Consider the following 14,383-nt stretch of genomic DNA (forward strand, 5'->3'; position numbering starts at 1 on the left):
ATCCATGTTTATCTTAGCCTTCTCTCTCTTAAACCCTTAGCCCTCTCTTGTGCTCTCTTTCCTAGGAAAGTTTACTTTGCCTACAATTTTAAAACTTTGCTTGTGATTCTAACCTTATAGATTCAAAACCATACTATAATATAATCACAGTTCCCTAATTGCTTTCTCTATTGCTTTCCTCGCTCTGCCTTGATAGTTTGAAAAGGCTGGTTCAATGTAAGCATTCCTTCTGCAAGAAACCGATGACATGTCTATCATTTCAACGGCTGGTAGAAGAAAATTCAAATTAAAAACTCCAATGATTGCCATCTTTCTTCCCTTGAACATATGGTAACTTCCCAGTTTCATGCTAAAAGAATGTATTGTAACTATATCCGAATTTGTATTGGTCTATAGCATACTCCTAACACTATTCCTTCTGGTCTATAACACATTATTAGGAAGGAAAGAATGGAGAATGTTTGTTGCAGGGCACATGCAGATATTTTAAATTCTTATTTTAGTTGCTATTCTGAGCAATGAAATTAGCCAATGTTGGGGACAATGAGAGTGTACTTTCACACTGTTGAGGATGTACTTTCAGTTCCATTTAGGAGGAATATGAAAAAGTGTATAAAACAGAGTTAGAAACAATAGGACTTCCAAACAAAAACAGGAATAAAAACGTGAATAAACAGGAATAAAACTTTTCCTGAGTGCATTAGTTGGTGTAAAGTTGATGTGAGAAATCAGGAATGTGCCTGTAAAAGAGGGAAGATTTGGAAAATGTCTAAACAGTATGGGATATTTTCACGAAGGGAGCTTGTTTCGTTTTCTTCATTTTTTTGGTTGCTTTCCTGCATCAGCTAGCTTAATTCCCATTTTAAAGGAGGCTGTATTGGTCTCCTGAAACGAGCCTGAGAGCCCAGTGCCGGATGATTGATACTGAGTAACCGTGTGTGTGCTCGTTCCAGCGAGGTGTGTAAAAAGCCTTTACACAAGCAGGGGCCTGGGCTGATGACGAGCTCGTCAATAAGCTATTTGCACTCCAGTCACACAGTACTAAAAACAGAAACTTCCCCAGCAGGAGAAAGATGGCAATCGGACACAGTTCCCTGCACTGGCAATCATCCCCTAGGGGGGATAGGAAACATCGGGATTCGTTTGTGTTTACAGCCGTCGCCTGTCCTCCGCGTGTTGGTCACTGGGACCACTGAGGCGCCCGACGTTCAGCGTGTAAGGTGTTGAGTGATGGGACGTGCAAAATGGGCTCTCTGGCCCATTTCCTCTGCTCCTCCCCCCAGGACTTACTTCGGACAGAGAGAGTTGATTTCCTGCAACATTTTAGAAGTGGCAGGAGCCGTACGTGTTTTCTGAAGAAGAAAAAAAGTGCGAAATGAAAAAAGCCTGATGTGGCCCAAACCCTAATGGATTTTTCAAAGCACTTTGCTGCAACCAGTGACAAACCGGGCAAGGGGAAAATTTATCTTCCACCATGTGATTCTAAATCCAGCGCAGAAAGAGCAGATATAATTAGAGTGAGCACAGCTCATGTTTCTCGGAGTCCAGATATTCCTTTCTATCCCACTTGGCGCTTAAAGCTGTTAACTGCTGAAGAACTGAAGACACAACATTGTATAAACATACCAGAACCTCAAGACCTGTGGTTTAATGTACTTTGCACACAAAAACAGAAATTAGTCATTTCAGGTTAGCGAGCAGATTGTACAGGAGATAAAATTCAGAGCTATCGTCCAGGGGCAAAATTCAACAACAATATTCAGCATTCCCACCAATAACCAATAATTGTTGACATCAAAACCTGGCAGTAGCGTTTCTGTATGAAGTCTTTGCACTTTTTTAAAAAAACCTGCTGCATTTCTGTATTTTCTTGCCAGTTTCTAAAACAAAACCCAAAAATATCCCCATGCGGATGGTAGCTGTATATCCTGTTTTGAATACAGTCAATACAATTAATTAATTTGGCTACTGCGTTAACCCCATTAATACAGCTCAGCATTTTACTGGAGCATTTGAGTGAAGTAGAGCCTTAACCACTGCTCCACACTGCTGCTGTCACACCCTCTACAGCTAGAGGGCGCTCCTACTCGTCCCTGTCCCTAGTTTCCTGTGCTTTGCTTGTCCTTCCGGTGTGTCTCTCTCTGGGGCTATATATTTCCGGGTCACCCTTTCCTCCTCGCTCAGCACTGAGGTTTGGATGTCCTGAGACCCGCCTAGCACCAGGTCGCCCCACGTCAATGGCCTGAGTGCATAGGTTTCTATACGACTCCTGAACAGCTGAGCCCGGGCTAACCCCCGTCCTGCCACTATGGATAGGGTCTTTTTTTGCTCTCCTGCCAGTCCACATTTCATCCCTTCCAACATCTGTGACAGCTGCTTGAGCCAAAAAGCAATTACTTTGCTAATTTTGGGCATTTTTCATTTAGGAGACATTGCTTTGCATCAATATTATGTTCTTGGGATTTTCTACACGCACCAAAATAACAAATGCAGAAGCAGATGGTGCTTGTAATGCTTGCACTTGGGCAATAAGGTCAATTGTGGTATGTCACCCTTCTGACTGACTGAAGCATCTTTCTCAGCTTCAGGCCAGCTAGCAAGTTGCAACTAGTTGAGGTGTTTACAACTGATGGTGGTTTCCTGTTTTGCTTCGAAAGACATTTTAATACAAAATTTTAATATTTCTGGTGTTACATGTATTGTCTATAGCCAGCCAGAGCGTATTCGATAATTGCTAAGCTATCCATGGAGAAAAGACAATTACAAATTGAATTGTGACTCCATGCAGCCTCAGACAGCCACAGAACCAGACAGGCCAGTTTGCTTGGAACCTGCCAAGAGACATACTATTTGATCTAAAACAATTAACACCGATTTCTTGAAAAGCAGAGCATTTGCAAATATAAAAATAAATATAAGGAACATTATACTTCTGTGAATTTATCCTGTGATTATCCTGGAGCTGTGATTAAGAGAAAACTGCATTCCGCATGGAAGCATGGACAGTTCCACTAAAATCACCAATGTTGCAGTATTTACCTGCCACACTTCATAGAGAATGTGCCTTCACCACATGGTCGATACACACAGGAAATACCATGCTCTGTACCATTGTATGTATAAACAAATATTAATAGAAACATAAATATAAATAGTGTGGAAGGACAGATCTTGGGATGTTCCTCTTCAGATTGCCCACCCTCTTTCCAGAGAGTTCCCCCTCGCTTTGTTCTGGTGTCATTTTGCCTTATAATTCGGACGTGTCTTAGACCCTCTGGAATCTCTGTCTGCTGTCTGGCTCTTTAAGGACAGCCCCCCTAGCAAAGTGTTGTCATTTCCAGCATTTCAAGGTGTTGGGTTGCTGTGGAGTTTGGAAAGCCCAGTCTAAATCTGTCTCAAGGCAGAGCGTTTGGGTGTTTGGCAGGGAGGGATCAGAAGTTGAGTCCAAGCACTTCAAGTGTTTGTTTTTTTTTTACTGATCAATTCCAGGGACTCGCCACCGAATGGGTTGTTTGAAAGAGAAGTTTGGGGGGAAGCCAGACTAATCTCGCTCTCTTCTGCTGTCCCATACAATGAGCAGAATCAGTTTGGAACTTGTAAGGCCTGAGTGAATTTGAAGAGTTACAGTGTTTTAGGAGTGTCTTGTGCAGAGCTGTGAATGCAGAATTGGTTTTTCAATTGTGAGAATTGGAACAGCGGGGTCTAGTGATGTGGGTTGTAGTTTAGGTGTTTATTTTTCCTTTTTTGGAGGGATGACTTTGTTAATAGTGGTGGGAGGATGTTATGTATTATTTGCCATGATTCTTTATCATTTGTCAATGAAGTCTCATTAAGACTCAAAGCTCCCTTACACACAACTATCTCACCTCCTGAGCACCACTTTGCTCTTCTCTCTCACACTCCTCCCTCCACCCCACCTTCACTCCTGTCGCAGCTCCCTGGCTCATTCCTCCTGAAGAGGGGGTGTGTCCTGTCAGCCTTGTCCTCAAGGGTAGGTTGCCAATCTCTCAGCCTGGAGAGTTAGACCGCATAAACCCTTGACACGTTTCAATCTTTCTGTACTCTTTATCTCTCCATCACATTAATTAGGCAAGGGGCAAATTACTGAAATGGCAAACATCTGCTGAGGCCTTTCTCTCTTTGCTATGTCTGAATCGTAAGAGGGATATATTTTCTAATGATCAGATTAGATATATATAAAATAAAATATAATTATTATATTTTAAGATTGCCAGCCTTATCAGGAATGTCCAGAAAGTTGAGATCTGTTTAGGAACAAGTGAAGCAAAGCAATACCAATGACCAAGGCCCTCATAATTAATAATGAGGCAGTGGATTCAGGGTCCAGTCTGTGCCGTAGTTAGTGCTCTCCATTTCCTCTTTGCTGTTTGTCGCAAGTTGGAGAGTATTTGAAAGACACTTTTATTGGCTCCTATCTATGCTACCACACAAGGAAATTCTCACACACACAGAGACAGACGAGGGTGAGCAGTTCTGACGAAGACTTACCATTCGTATGAAGTAACAGCAAGTACAGTAAAACCAGCCCACCCCTCCAATAGTTCAAAGTTTATCAATCAAATGCACATCAATACAAAGTACAGCAGTAATTGCTGGCCACGCACCTTGGAGAATCTAGATCAGACAGAATGCTGATGTACAACAAAGCGCAGGAGTGTGGTGGGAAAACTAAACTAGCTGTATTCAGCTGTGTTCTGGGTTCATTGTGAAAATGGAAGGACTGGTCTCTCAGAGCCTCAGTCCCTCTTGTTCACAGTAAACAGCCGCCATTCCCTGCCTTCCAGCGGGTCTCCCTGAGGACTGGCATTAAAGTCAGTCTATTTATACAAGCAGGGGGATCCTACTGGCACCTGGGAGATTGCTGGAACAAACTGACCCGCCTCTACTGTCAACGTGCTGGCCAGTCTCATGTCCGCACAAACACAAACACAAACAAACAACCTCGATTCCAAAGTACATCTTTAAATATACTGTATGCTGTCTCCTCAGGTTTCAGGGGGCTGGACCTTAGTTCCCCAAAACTTTGTCAAAAGGTGAATTCCTTGTTTAGTTCTGAGGGAGTGCAATTCATATTTATTTGTTTTTACTGTTGTAGATTTAGAAGATGAAAAATGGTTCCTCTTAAAAAGTACAAAACAGTAAAGACACATTTTACAGCCGAGCTCTGAGGCCTTACTGTATTTACTGTAAGAAAAAAAGAGAGAAAGATTTCCCAGACCATAGTGTTACGAAAGGATGAAATCCAAAGGATAACATGTTCTGTTATCTGGGTTTCCTTATCTAGCACTGATGCATGATTCAGTGATCTTGAAAATAAAAATAAAGAGCCAACACTTCATCTTCCAAACCGCAGGAGGCCCTGTCATTATGAATGAACAGCGACTGAATAAGAAAAGCTTTGCAATCTGAAGGTGCCTGTATCTCTGCGAGGCTTCACCTCCTGGCTTCATTTTTGTTCTTTCCCATGTTTAGAACTGAACCTCCTGGACGCTGACACACCTGGGCGCCTCCTGTAACATGACACAGTGAGTGTGAGAATGCTCTGTGGTCAGTATGCATTATACCAATTGCTGTGGTCACACTTCTCGATGAGGACCACAGGTACTCTTTCAATTGCTGCTGTTTAGCTTAACAGTTTCTCTTGAGTAATCATCATTCCCACTGTGCAGCTGGAAACCGCTGCTGCTCTTAATCCTAAGCAAGGTGTACCATCAGCTGTCTTGCTCAAGCACAGTAATGTAGACTAGTCTATGCAGTGTATTGCAGAACAATACTGAGAGCCTATGTTTTGTTTTCTTAAGGATCTTTAACAACAGTGCTGCCCAAAGGACTTTTAGAATTCTTAATTTTCAGACTTGGTCTGATCTTACCACCTGCAAAGTCAACAACAGATTCCAAAGGGTTTAAGAATTGGGCAAAGCAAAAGGGTGGCTGATATACGTACATAAGATGGGGCCCATCTGTCATGCATAGTGGTCCCTAGGGTCACTATAATTGGCAATACAATTATATTTCATAGTTTTGGGTACATATATTGTAGACTGTAGACTAAGAAGACTCCCTCCTCAAGACTCTTCCACACTGTGTTTTCCCCTCCAGTTTCCAGAAGAAGACAACCACAATGTCCCTCACCATCTCCTCCTGCTCCCGGGAGTCTTCCTCGGGCACAGGGCTCCAGCAGAGACACTCCAGCCTGGTCCAGCCGCTCCGTATCAGCTCCCCGAGGGTACGAGCTCCCCAGATTCCTGTTCCCCTGCCTGGCTCTAGCTGCTTCTAGATGCAGGGTGTCCCCATCCAGATCTTACTGGCCATGGTGCTGCTCACTCCATCTTGAACAGCTCTACAGACTACTCTGGCTGCAAATAGCAGGGTCTGCTATTGTCTTTTATTCTCCCTCAGTACTTACTAGAACTAAAAACCTAATTAGCTAATTAAACTATCTATTTATATGCAGGACCTGGGCAGCTGTTAAGTGAATGATGTGCATAAAAGCCCAATTGATCTAGACCCTCAAGAATTGGAGTTGTCTGTCCTTGGACTATTGAATCTCTTGTATCTCCCTCTGTGTGCAGTCATACACATTGAAAATAAATGAGAAGACGCACTTGGCTCAAGTTACAAAATGCTCTGAGAGCTGGCACGCAATATTAAGAAGGTATGAAATAAATACAACAATGAAGGATATAAGTGGTCCGTTATAAAGTAAGTTAGGAGATGTTGAGATGTTCTGTGCACTGAGCCTGACAGCTCTGCTTTAGAGTCATTCTCTGTTTTGGTCTGTTACCGCAGAAAGGTGGGTAACGGCTTCAAGCCCATGGCTTTTTTTTCTTCTTTTTTTTTAACAGATAAACACTATTTTAGTGCACTTCAGGCCTCATCATGAATTATATTTAAAAGTGCCTCATTTCTCTGGAGAACAAAACGTTCTCTGTGCTCTCCTAACTCTGCCTTTTCTCCGTTGATCTTTCTTAAGTTTTTGTTTCTATTATAAGTACTGAGGCAGAACAAAAGTAATAAGAGCTTGTTTTGTAGGATGTGGTGATTCCTTTTGTCGTTCAGGTATAATATACAAGATTAACAAAGCCAGTCACTCTTGTTTCTTTGACAGCTGAGTAAACATCAGAATTTTATTACAGTTTTCATTTCAATCAAATTATACTTGTAGTAGGTCTAACTAATGATTTCCTTTTCCTTGGTTTATGCTGCTTTCCAGTGGCAGAATGTAAACAAATAAAAAACCTGTAGGTTTATGGTCTCTGCTTGATCACCCCTATTATAATCCAGCAACGGGCACAAGGCAGGGTACACCCTGGATGGGACGCTACTCCCAGATACACAACAGGGCCAGTTTCCTAGAAGCTAATTAACCTGCAAGTATGTTTTTGCTCTGTGGGAGGAAACTGGAGCACCCAGAGGAAACCCATGCGAACACAAGGAGAACATACAGTACAAACTCCAGACAGCACTCTGGGTGGAATCAAACCCAGAGCCCCATCACTGCAAGGCAGCAATATTAACCACTGCTCCACCGAGACTCATTTTATCTTAAGCTAATCCTTTCAAGAGTGTGGTAAGACTGTATTGTTGTAAACATTATAGCACAAATCTTTATGTTTTGTTTTATTTTGTTTTCATTTTATTTCTGCTTGATTTTCAGATGCAGAGTCCATCCTACAGCCAGCACTCTTCAGGAAATGGGGGAGTCGCCCCATCGTTCGTAAAGGTGAGAGTTTCCCTTTGCCATTGACTTTGTGAGGTAAGATACCATGACTGTGGCAAAGAAGTTTACTGTATTTTCAAGGGCAGTACAGCAGCTGTGAATCCAGGTTAATCTGGAATAGGGGGTGTTCAGAAATCACGCCGTCCTGATATCATACTCTTGTGTGTTTCTCCATAGGGGATATAAATAATAAAATGAAGAAAATCAGACTCATAATAGTAAAAGTACTCTGTCACCTGCTAATATGACAAAGGAGTGTGGCATATGGGCAACAGACTCTTCATAGAAAATAATTACTTTTTACCATCTAAAAATACTACAGAAAAATCCACTAGAAATTACTGTTCTTGGTTTTGTCTTTAAAGAGTTCCGTATATTATCCTGAATGTCATCTGATAAAGCTTTTTTATTTTTACTGCTGCGATTTTTACATTACAAACTGTATTTAAAAAATGACTAGCGCAGGTTTACCAATCACATTTTCTTCTAATGAGAATTTTTTAAAAAGCGGCACTTCTAGTTTGTCCAGATGCTAACCCAAGAGACTTTCTTTTTCTTAATGACTTTGTGATTTTGCAACCTTAGGGAGCTTTTCTCCTGTGTTCAAGGAACAGTAAATTGCCCTGTCACTGCTATTTTTGGCCTCATTTGTTCTAAATCAAAAACACAATCACTCTCTGGGGAAAATGGACCAAGGAAAATTGACACAGTGGGAGAAAACACAAATTGCTTAGGGCAGGGGTGTCCCATCCTGATCCTGGAGTGTCTGTGAAAATCGAGGTTTTGCAATGAAGATGCGGGTTCTCATTCTACCTCAGCTGCTAATAGTCTAAATCAGATAGCCAGTGGCTAAATGGGACCAATTCAACAGCTTGCCTTAGCTCTTCATGTGTTTCATGTGTTTTGGAGTGACCTGGAAACCCTGCAGATACCTGCCCACTATGAGATCGGACTCCCCTGGCATAGGGGTACCATTAGCGAGTCCACCCTTCTGTGCTAGATCATGGCATGAGGAGACTCACGTTTACATCCTAGTACCACTTAATCTGGAACACGTTTTCAGAGGACACAACTGATCGATCACCAATTAAAACCACAGCGTCTTTTACAATGCACAATGGTGAAAAGAAAGCAGTAAATTTCCAGTACACTTTGAAATCCTGATTAATCCGGGGGGCTGTTTGTGACGGTGCCACGATGCAACATGGTGTTTTTTTTAAACCAAATGAAACACATAAGGATATTTTCTTTTGATTTGGATGTCAGGGAGAGACATTTCACTCTTTGTTGTCTGATGCCCTGGTTCTCAGCCGAAATCTGGATTCACACAAAGACCAGCTTGGGCTTACCTGAAAAACATGTCACTCTCTTATTCCTGCTTCGTTGCTGTTGAGGTATTTAAAGTGAAAGCCCAGGAGACTGCAATGTGATTCCTGCGCAGAGCTGAAGGAGCAACTTCAAACCTTTACCACCATCTGCTGTTGCACGTTCTCACTGCAGCTCATCTCCTGCAGCTCAGTGTGCATTTTCTTCAGGTCCGAGAGACCTCTTTATGATTTAGGCTACATAAAGTCCTTTATTGAATAATTTAACTAGACTTTATTTCAGAACTGCTTTCAGCATCAAAACAACGAGACGGAGTTGGGAATTGTCCACCGGCCTACTCAATCCTAGGTTTCTAACCTCATTTAAGTGTCCAGCATCTAAACAGTTTCTGCACATTCTTAATACAGTGTCATTCCCACCTGTAATTTGTTCACTATTATTTTTTAGTCTGATTATTTTTTTTCCCATTGGGAAAAACAAGTAATGGTCTTGATTTCAGACTGAAGAGAGCTCTGTTTTTTTTTTTTAATTTCTTGGCCCCAATGCAACATGGTGTTTTTTTAAACCAAAAACCAAGTGCACATCAAAACAGCTGTGTAAAGAGTCCTGTCTTGGTGTGCTGGGAATAATGGGGGGCTGTTTGTGTCAGTGAAAGATTGGGGTGTTGAGAGTAATGGGGAATGTTTGTGACAGTGAGAGATTGGGGTGTTGAGAGTAATGGGGAATGTTTGTGACAGTGAGAGATTGGGGTGTTGAGAGTAATGGGGACTGTTTGGACAGTGAGAGATTGGGGTGTTGAGAGTAATGGGGACTGTTTGTGACAGTAAGAGATCGTTCCTCACTTTTGAGATGTGGGTGTCTCCCTGTTTCTCGGTCTCAGTGTCTCCATGATGTCAGCACAGTGAAAGGCCAGCTGGTGGTCCTGGAGTGTCGAGTCCGAGGGACACCGCCGCTGCAGGTGCTGTGGTACCGGGAAGATGAGCAGATAGTGGACTCGGCTGACTTTCGGATCCTCAAGAAGAGTAAGTGGGATCACTGAACCTGATTGTGCCCTCCGAAACAGAGGCTGGCTGACTAGTTGGTTGGTTGGCTGGCTGGCTGGCTGGTTGGTTAGCTAGTTGTGAGGTTGAACAAGCAATTACTATTTCCAATGTGTTAAAATATCCAAATGAAATTATTCTTATCAGTTGTGAAAGCCCCTCAATCAGAGCTTTGTGCCAAAGATGGTTTGGTATTAAACACAGTGACCTCTCTCCTCTTTTTCAGAAGCCAGTTCTGTATCGGTACCTGGTGAGTGAGCATCACAATTTTTTCTTAATCAAAAATATTGAGGGAAACAAAATGGGGAATATGATCCAATCAGCTGGTGATTTGACACCTTGAGGTGTTTATGATGAGGTCTTGGATAAAATCAACATTTTTTTTAAGTTGTACATTAGCATTGTGCTAAAAGCATTATGCATCCAGCTCATAGCGTCTCTGTTTCTGTCCCCAGAGGAGGTCTGCACTCTGGTTATTACAGAGGCTTTCCCAGAGGACTCTGGGATGTTTAAGTGTGTGGCAGGCAATCAGTATGGCACAGTGTCCTGCAGTGCGCTGCTGGATGTCTATTCAGGTAAATACAGGCCCTCTCTGCTCATTGGTATTGAACTGCTAACTCCTCTGTGTGAAGTCATGTCAGCAGCTCTTTCCAGCTTTTTCCAGTATAAGAAAAATATGTTAAACTTCCAAATATTATAACCTATCTTTTTCTAAGGGATCAAAAACATCCAAGACTTGCTGCCTTAGATATTAACAAATCCATCCTTCTCGTGCAATTAGAGTCTACTATATACATCTGTTGTGTGTGTTTAGAGTGTACTGTACATATCGTTACTGAAATCACATTTGCTTACAACATAAGAGCAGGAAATATTATACTGGAAATATCTACTGTTTATGCTCATTTAAATAATTATCCGAACACATGCTTACATAGTTATCTGGCTGTTGTCCCTGATTGGTGTGGAAAAGTTTCCAGCTCGTCCAAGATGTTTGGCATGGGGTTTTGTTTTATTTGGAATGCAGTTACAAGTTCTTTCATCATATACACTAATTTTTGCTCATTAAATACATTTCTCTAGCATATCGCAGCACATAAATCACACTAGTGAATCAAAACTAGAACTGTAATATATATATATACTGTATGTATGTCTTACTTCATACTTTACAAAATGCTGGCAAAAGGTTTTGATGAGTGGATGATGTTGATATTTATAGTTTAAGCTTTGTGTTAGTGTTGTAGGATAGGGGTTATAGGTTAGCATTGGAGCCTCTGTTCCATGTACTATTAATTGGATCAGCCTAACTTGCTTTGTACTGACTGACACCCTCTCTCTCAGGACAGCAGTGCTATTGACCAAGAATCTCTGCTTTCCAGGGCTATTTGAGTCTCTTTTACATGAAAAGCCCACATTAAATTACTATCAGTGTCTGAAAAACGATTATGAAGGGCTTTGAGTGCGTGTGAGTTTAACTCGTGTCGCGGTGAGGAAAGAGCCCTGCTGCGCTCCAGACCTGTCTGTGTGATCGCCCACAGGCCTGGAGGAGGTGCTGGCCCACGAGGAGACCACGAGCCCCCCTGCGGGGCCTCTCCCCGACGACCCCCCCTCCTTCCTGCACGGCGCAGTGGAGATCCCACCCCCAGAGTGGCCAGACAGCCCCGAGGAGGACAGCGAGCCCTGTCCGGACCCCTGCTCGGAAGGGTGAGACCACCGGCCTGATTCCCCGCGGCGCGCGCTGGTACCACTGCAGGGGAGCTGGGTGTCTCCTCCGTACAGTACAGAATTCCAGATGTAACCCTGGCCCTCGTCCTGTCCTCAGCAGCGACCACAGAGTCAGCTGCTCCGGGAGCATTGTTCTGTTGCAATCAGAAGACCCGAGCTGTGAATTTGGGATTACTCAGGAGCACCAAGCCAGCTCTCCCCAACAACCACAGCGGCTGAGCCAACACAGAGCACAGAGCCACATGAGATAGTAAATTTAAAGGCTGCTTCTATAAATGGCCCATAAAAGTCTTAACGGACAGCAAGGTGAAAGACATGTTGTGTATGATGATGAGCCACCGGCTGGCAAATTGTCCTTCGCTCAACATAGCAGCAACCCGGACAGTGTTTCATGCCTCGCTGAGAGAGTGCTAGTAGTGCTCGTGACACACACAGAAGACAAAGTGCAGAAGCAGCTAGCCGTGTGAATGCCATGTTCGCGCTGTGGGCTACTGTGATGTAATCCTTTTGTTCATTTGTCAGGAAGTGTTTTCGGTGTTTTCATTTCGACAAGCTCTGCAGCAGGCTGTGTGTCTGGCTGTCTTTGGGTGCTGCAGAGAAGCAGAAATACTTACCTTACAGGAGAGACACTGCACCCTCACTGTACCCTTCTGGCCAGGTCTCAGGAGCTAAGCAAAACCAGACCTGGCAGATATATATTATAAATATTATTTTATTTTGTTATTGTTATATTATTATTGTTAGGGGTGTCCTGGCTAAATTTCCCCCTGGCCTTTGCCAGTCATGGCCTCCTAACAATCCCCATCTATGCTCTGCTCTCCTCCCTGGTGTTACCCTGGTGTGTGGGGAGCGTTCTGTGCACTATAGCTGCTGTCGCATCATCCAGGTGGAGCTGCACACGGGTGGTGGTGGTGGAGGGCGGTCCCCATTACCTGTTAAGCGCTTTGAATGGAATGCTCAAAAAATATTATTATTATTATTATTATTATTGTTATACATTAGAAGGAGAACCAAGTTTCTACAGTAAGTGATGTTGATGGACCAATAGATGGCGCTCTTTCCTTTGGAACAGGATGTCCCGACCAGTGCGCCAGTGTATTGCCAGGGGACATGGTGCTGCAGGCGGTGCCTCCTTTGTAAAGAGAATTTAAATGGAGGTCCTGACTATTTGGTGATGAATGCACAGTTTGTTAGAGTAGGGTTATTAACTCCAGTGTCCTGGTTCAATTGAATGCTGGGATCAGGTGCCTCCTCAATCCAGTTGGTAACGCAAATTCTCGTTTCTTCACGGGGTTCTGGTCTGCACTGGGGCTGCTGGTGCGGAGAGGTTCCGGCCCGCGGTTCTGTAGTGGATGAAATTGTCTCTTTGGAATGAAGGACGCTGTTTACCTGCGAGGAATTACGTGTTTACCGGATCGGCCCGTAGTTTTGTAGTGTTGCCTGAAGAGGGCGCCACTAAAACACATCTGAAGAGTGAAATTACTTTCTGCGAGAGATTTAGCAATCGGTTTCCCTGGTACAGCTCATGTCAGGAATAGAACACCCACCTATTTTCAGTCCACTTTTCCTGGTGAGGTTTTCGTACAAATTAAAAATGCAAAACTCTATAACCGTTTATTGTTGTTGAATTCAATTCAATTCAATATAAAGTAACGAACTTCCACTGATGTGAACATAGAAAGAGGCAAGACTTTGCCTCTTGACCTCGTTTTAAAAATACATTAAGTAAATTTTAAAATAGGTCATTCTAATTTTAATACTTGTCTAAGGTTTTCTTGTATTCTGTCTGTATTGAAAATGAGCTACAGTCACAACTAATGTGTTAAATACAAAGGAAAGAAAATGGTTAAAGCAAATTATTAAGGGTGTCTTATCAGCAAAAATCTTTATGCCTCGTGTACTTCATACCACAGTGTACACATAATGATGTAAAAATTGTAGTGGAGTTTTATTTGAAAATTTCCCTATTTTTCCCACAATCACTTTCTGTTTGAAGAACTGAAAGCGTAGTTAGGAATTAACCTGGAACTGATCCCAGAGAAACCACCTTTATGGTTTCAGCAGAAAGGCGAAATATCTGTCTTGTCTTGGTATCGGTTTGTCTGAGAGAGAGTGCTCACTGTTTGGATTTGAAATGACGGCCAGAGGAATAACTAACACATTGAACAGGCATGTGCGCAACAATGTTGGGAAAATGAAAAGCTGTTTTTGATTTAAATTACGAAACTTAACAAGCAGGTCAGGACCTAATATTATTAATAAGAGTACTAGTATTTTATTACTGTTAAGTACTAGTACTATTCGTAATGAAGGTAACGGCGCAGCTAGGCTAGCCTAGGTTTTAGACTAACCTAAAATGCAGCGAAACAACTTGGTTGTTTTTTTTATCTGACTGATTATTTCTAAAAGCAATTAAGAGGGGGTGCGGGTAGCGACCTGTTGGGTGATGTTGCAAAGTAAACGATATACGTATAAATAGATCATCCACATTGAGCTGACGGCGTGCGAAGACGCCTCCTGAGCTCAGAAAACTGAAGAACGACGTGGG

At 42.7% G+C, this 14,383-nt stretch overlaps 1 protein-coding gene across 1 annotated transcript in view; it reads left to right on the forward strand.

Annotated features, from left to right (window-relative positions):
* myot (myotilin) overlaps positions 1–14,383 on the forward strand; it is a 28,871-nt gene that overhangs the window by 1,636 nt on the left and 12,852 nt on the right. Inside the window, exons 2-8 of the mRNA XM_088931893.1 lie at positions 5,494–5,546; positions 6,121–6,247; positions 7,679–7,744; positions 9,948–10,089; positions 10,334–10,357; positions 10,563–10,682; positions 11,649–11,814. Coding sequence (XP_088788019.1) covers positions 5,539–5,546; positions 6,121–6,247; positions 7,679–7,744; positions 9,948–10,089; positions 10,334–10,357; positions 10,563–10,682; positions 11,649–11,814 — 653 coding nt within the window. The 5' untranslated portion in view covers positions 5,494–5,538. The remainder of the gene's footprint in view (positions 1–5,493; positions 5,547–6,120; positions 6,248–7,678; positions 7,745–9,947; positions 10,090–10,333; positions 10,358–10,562; positions 10,683–11,648; positions 11,815–14,383) is intronic.

This window comes from Atractosteus spatula, chromosome 14, assembly GCF_055471065.1.
Source record: "Atractosteus spatula isolate fAtrSpa1 chromosome 14, fAtrSpa1.hap1, whole genome shotgun sequence".
Classification (NCBI taxonomy): Eukaryota; Metazoa; Chordata; class Actinopteri; order Semionotiformes; family Lepisosteidae; genus Atractosteus; species Atractosteus spatula.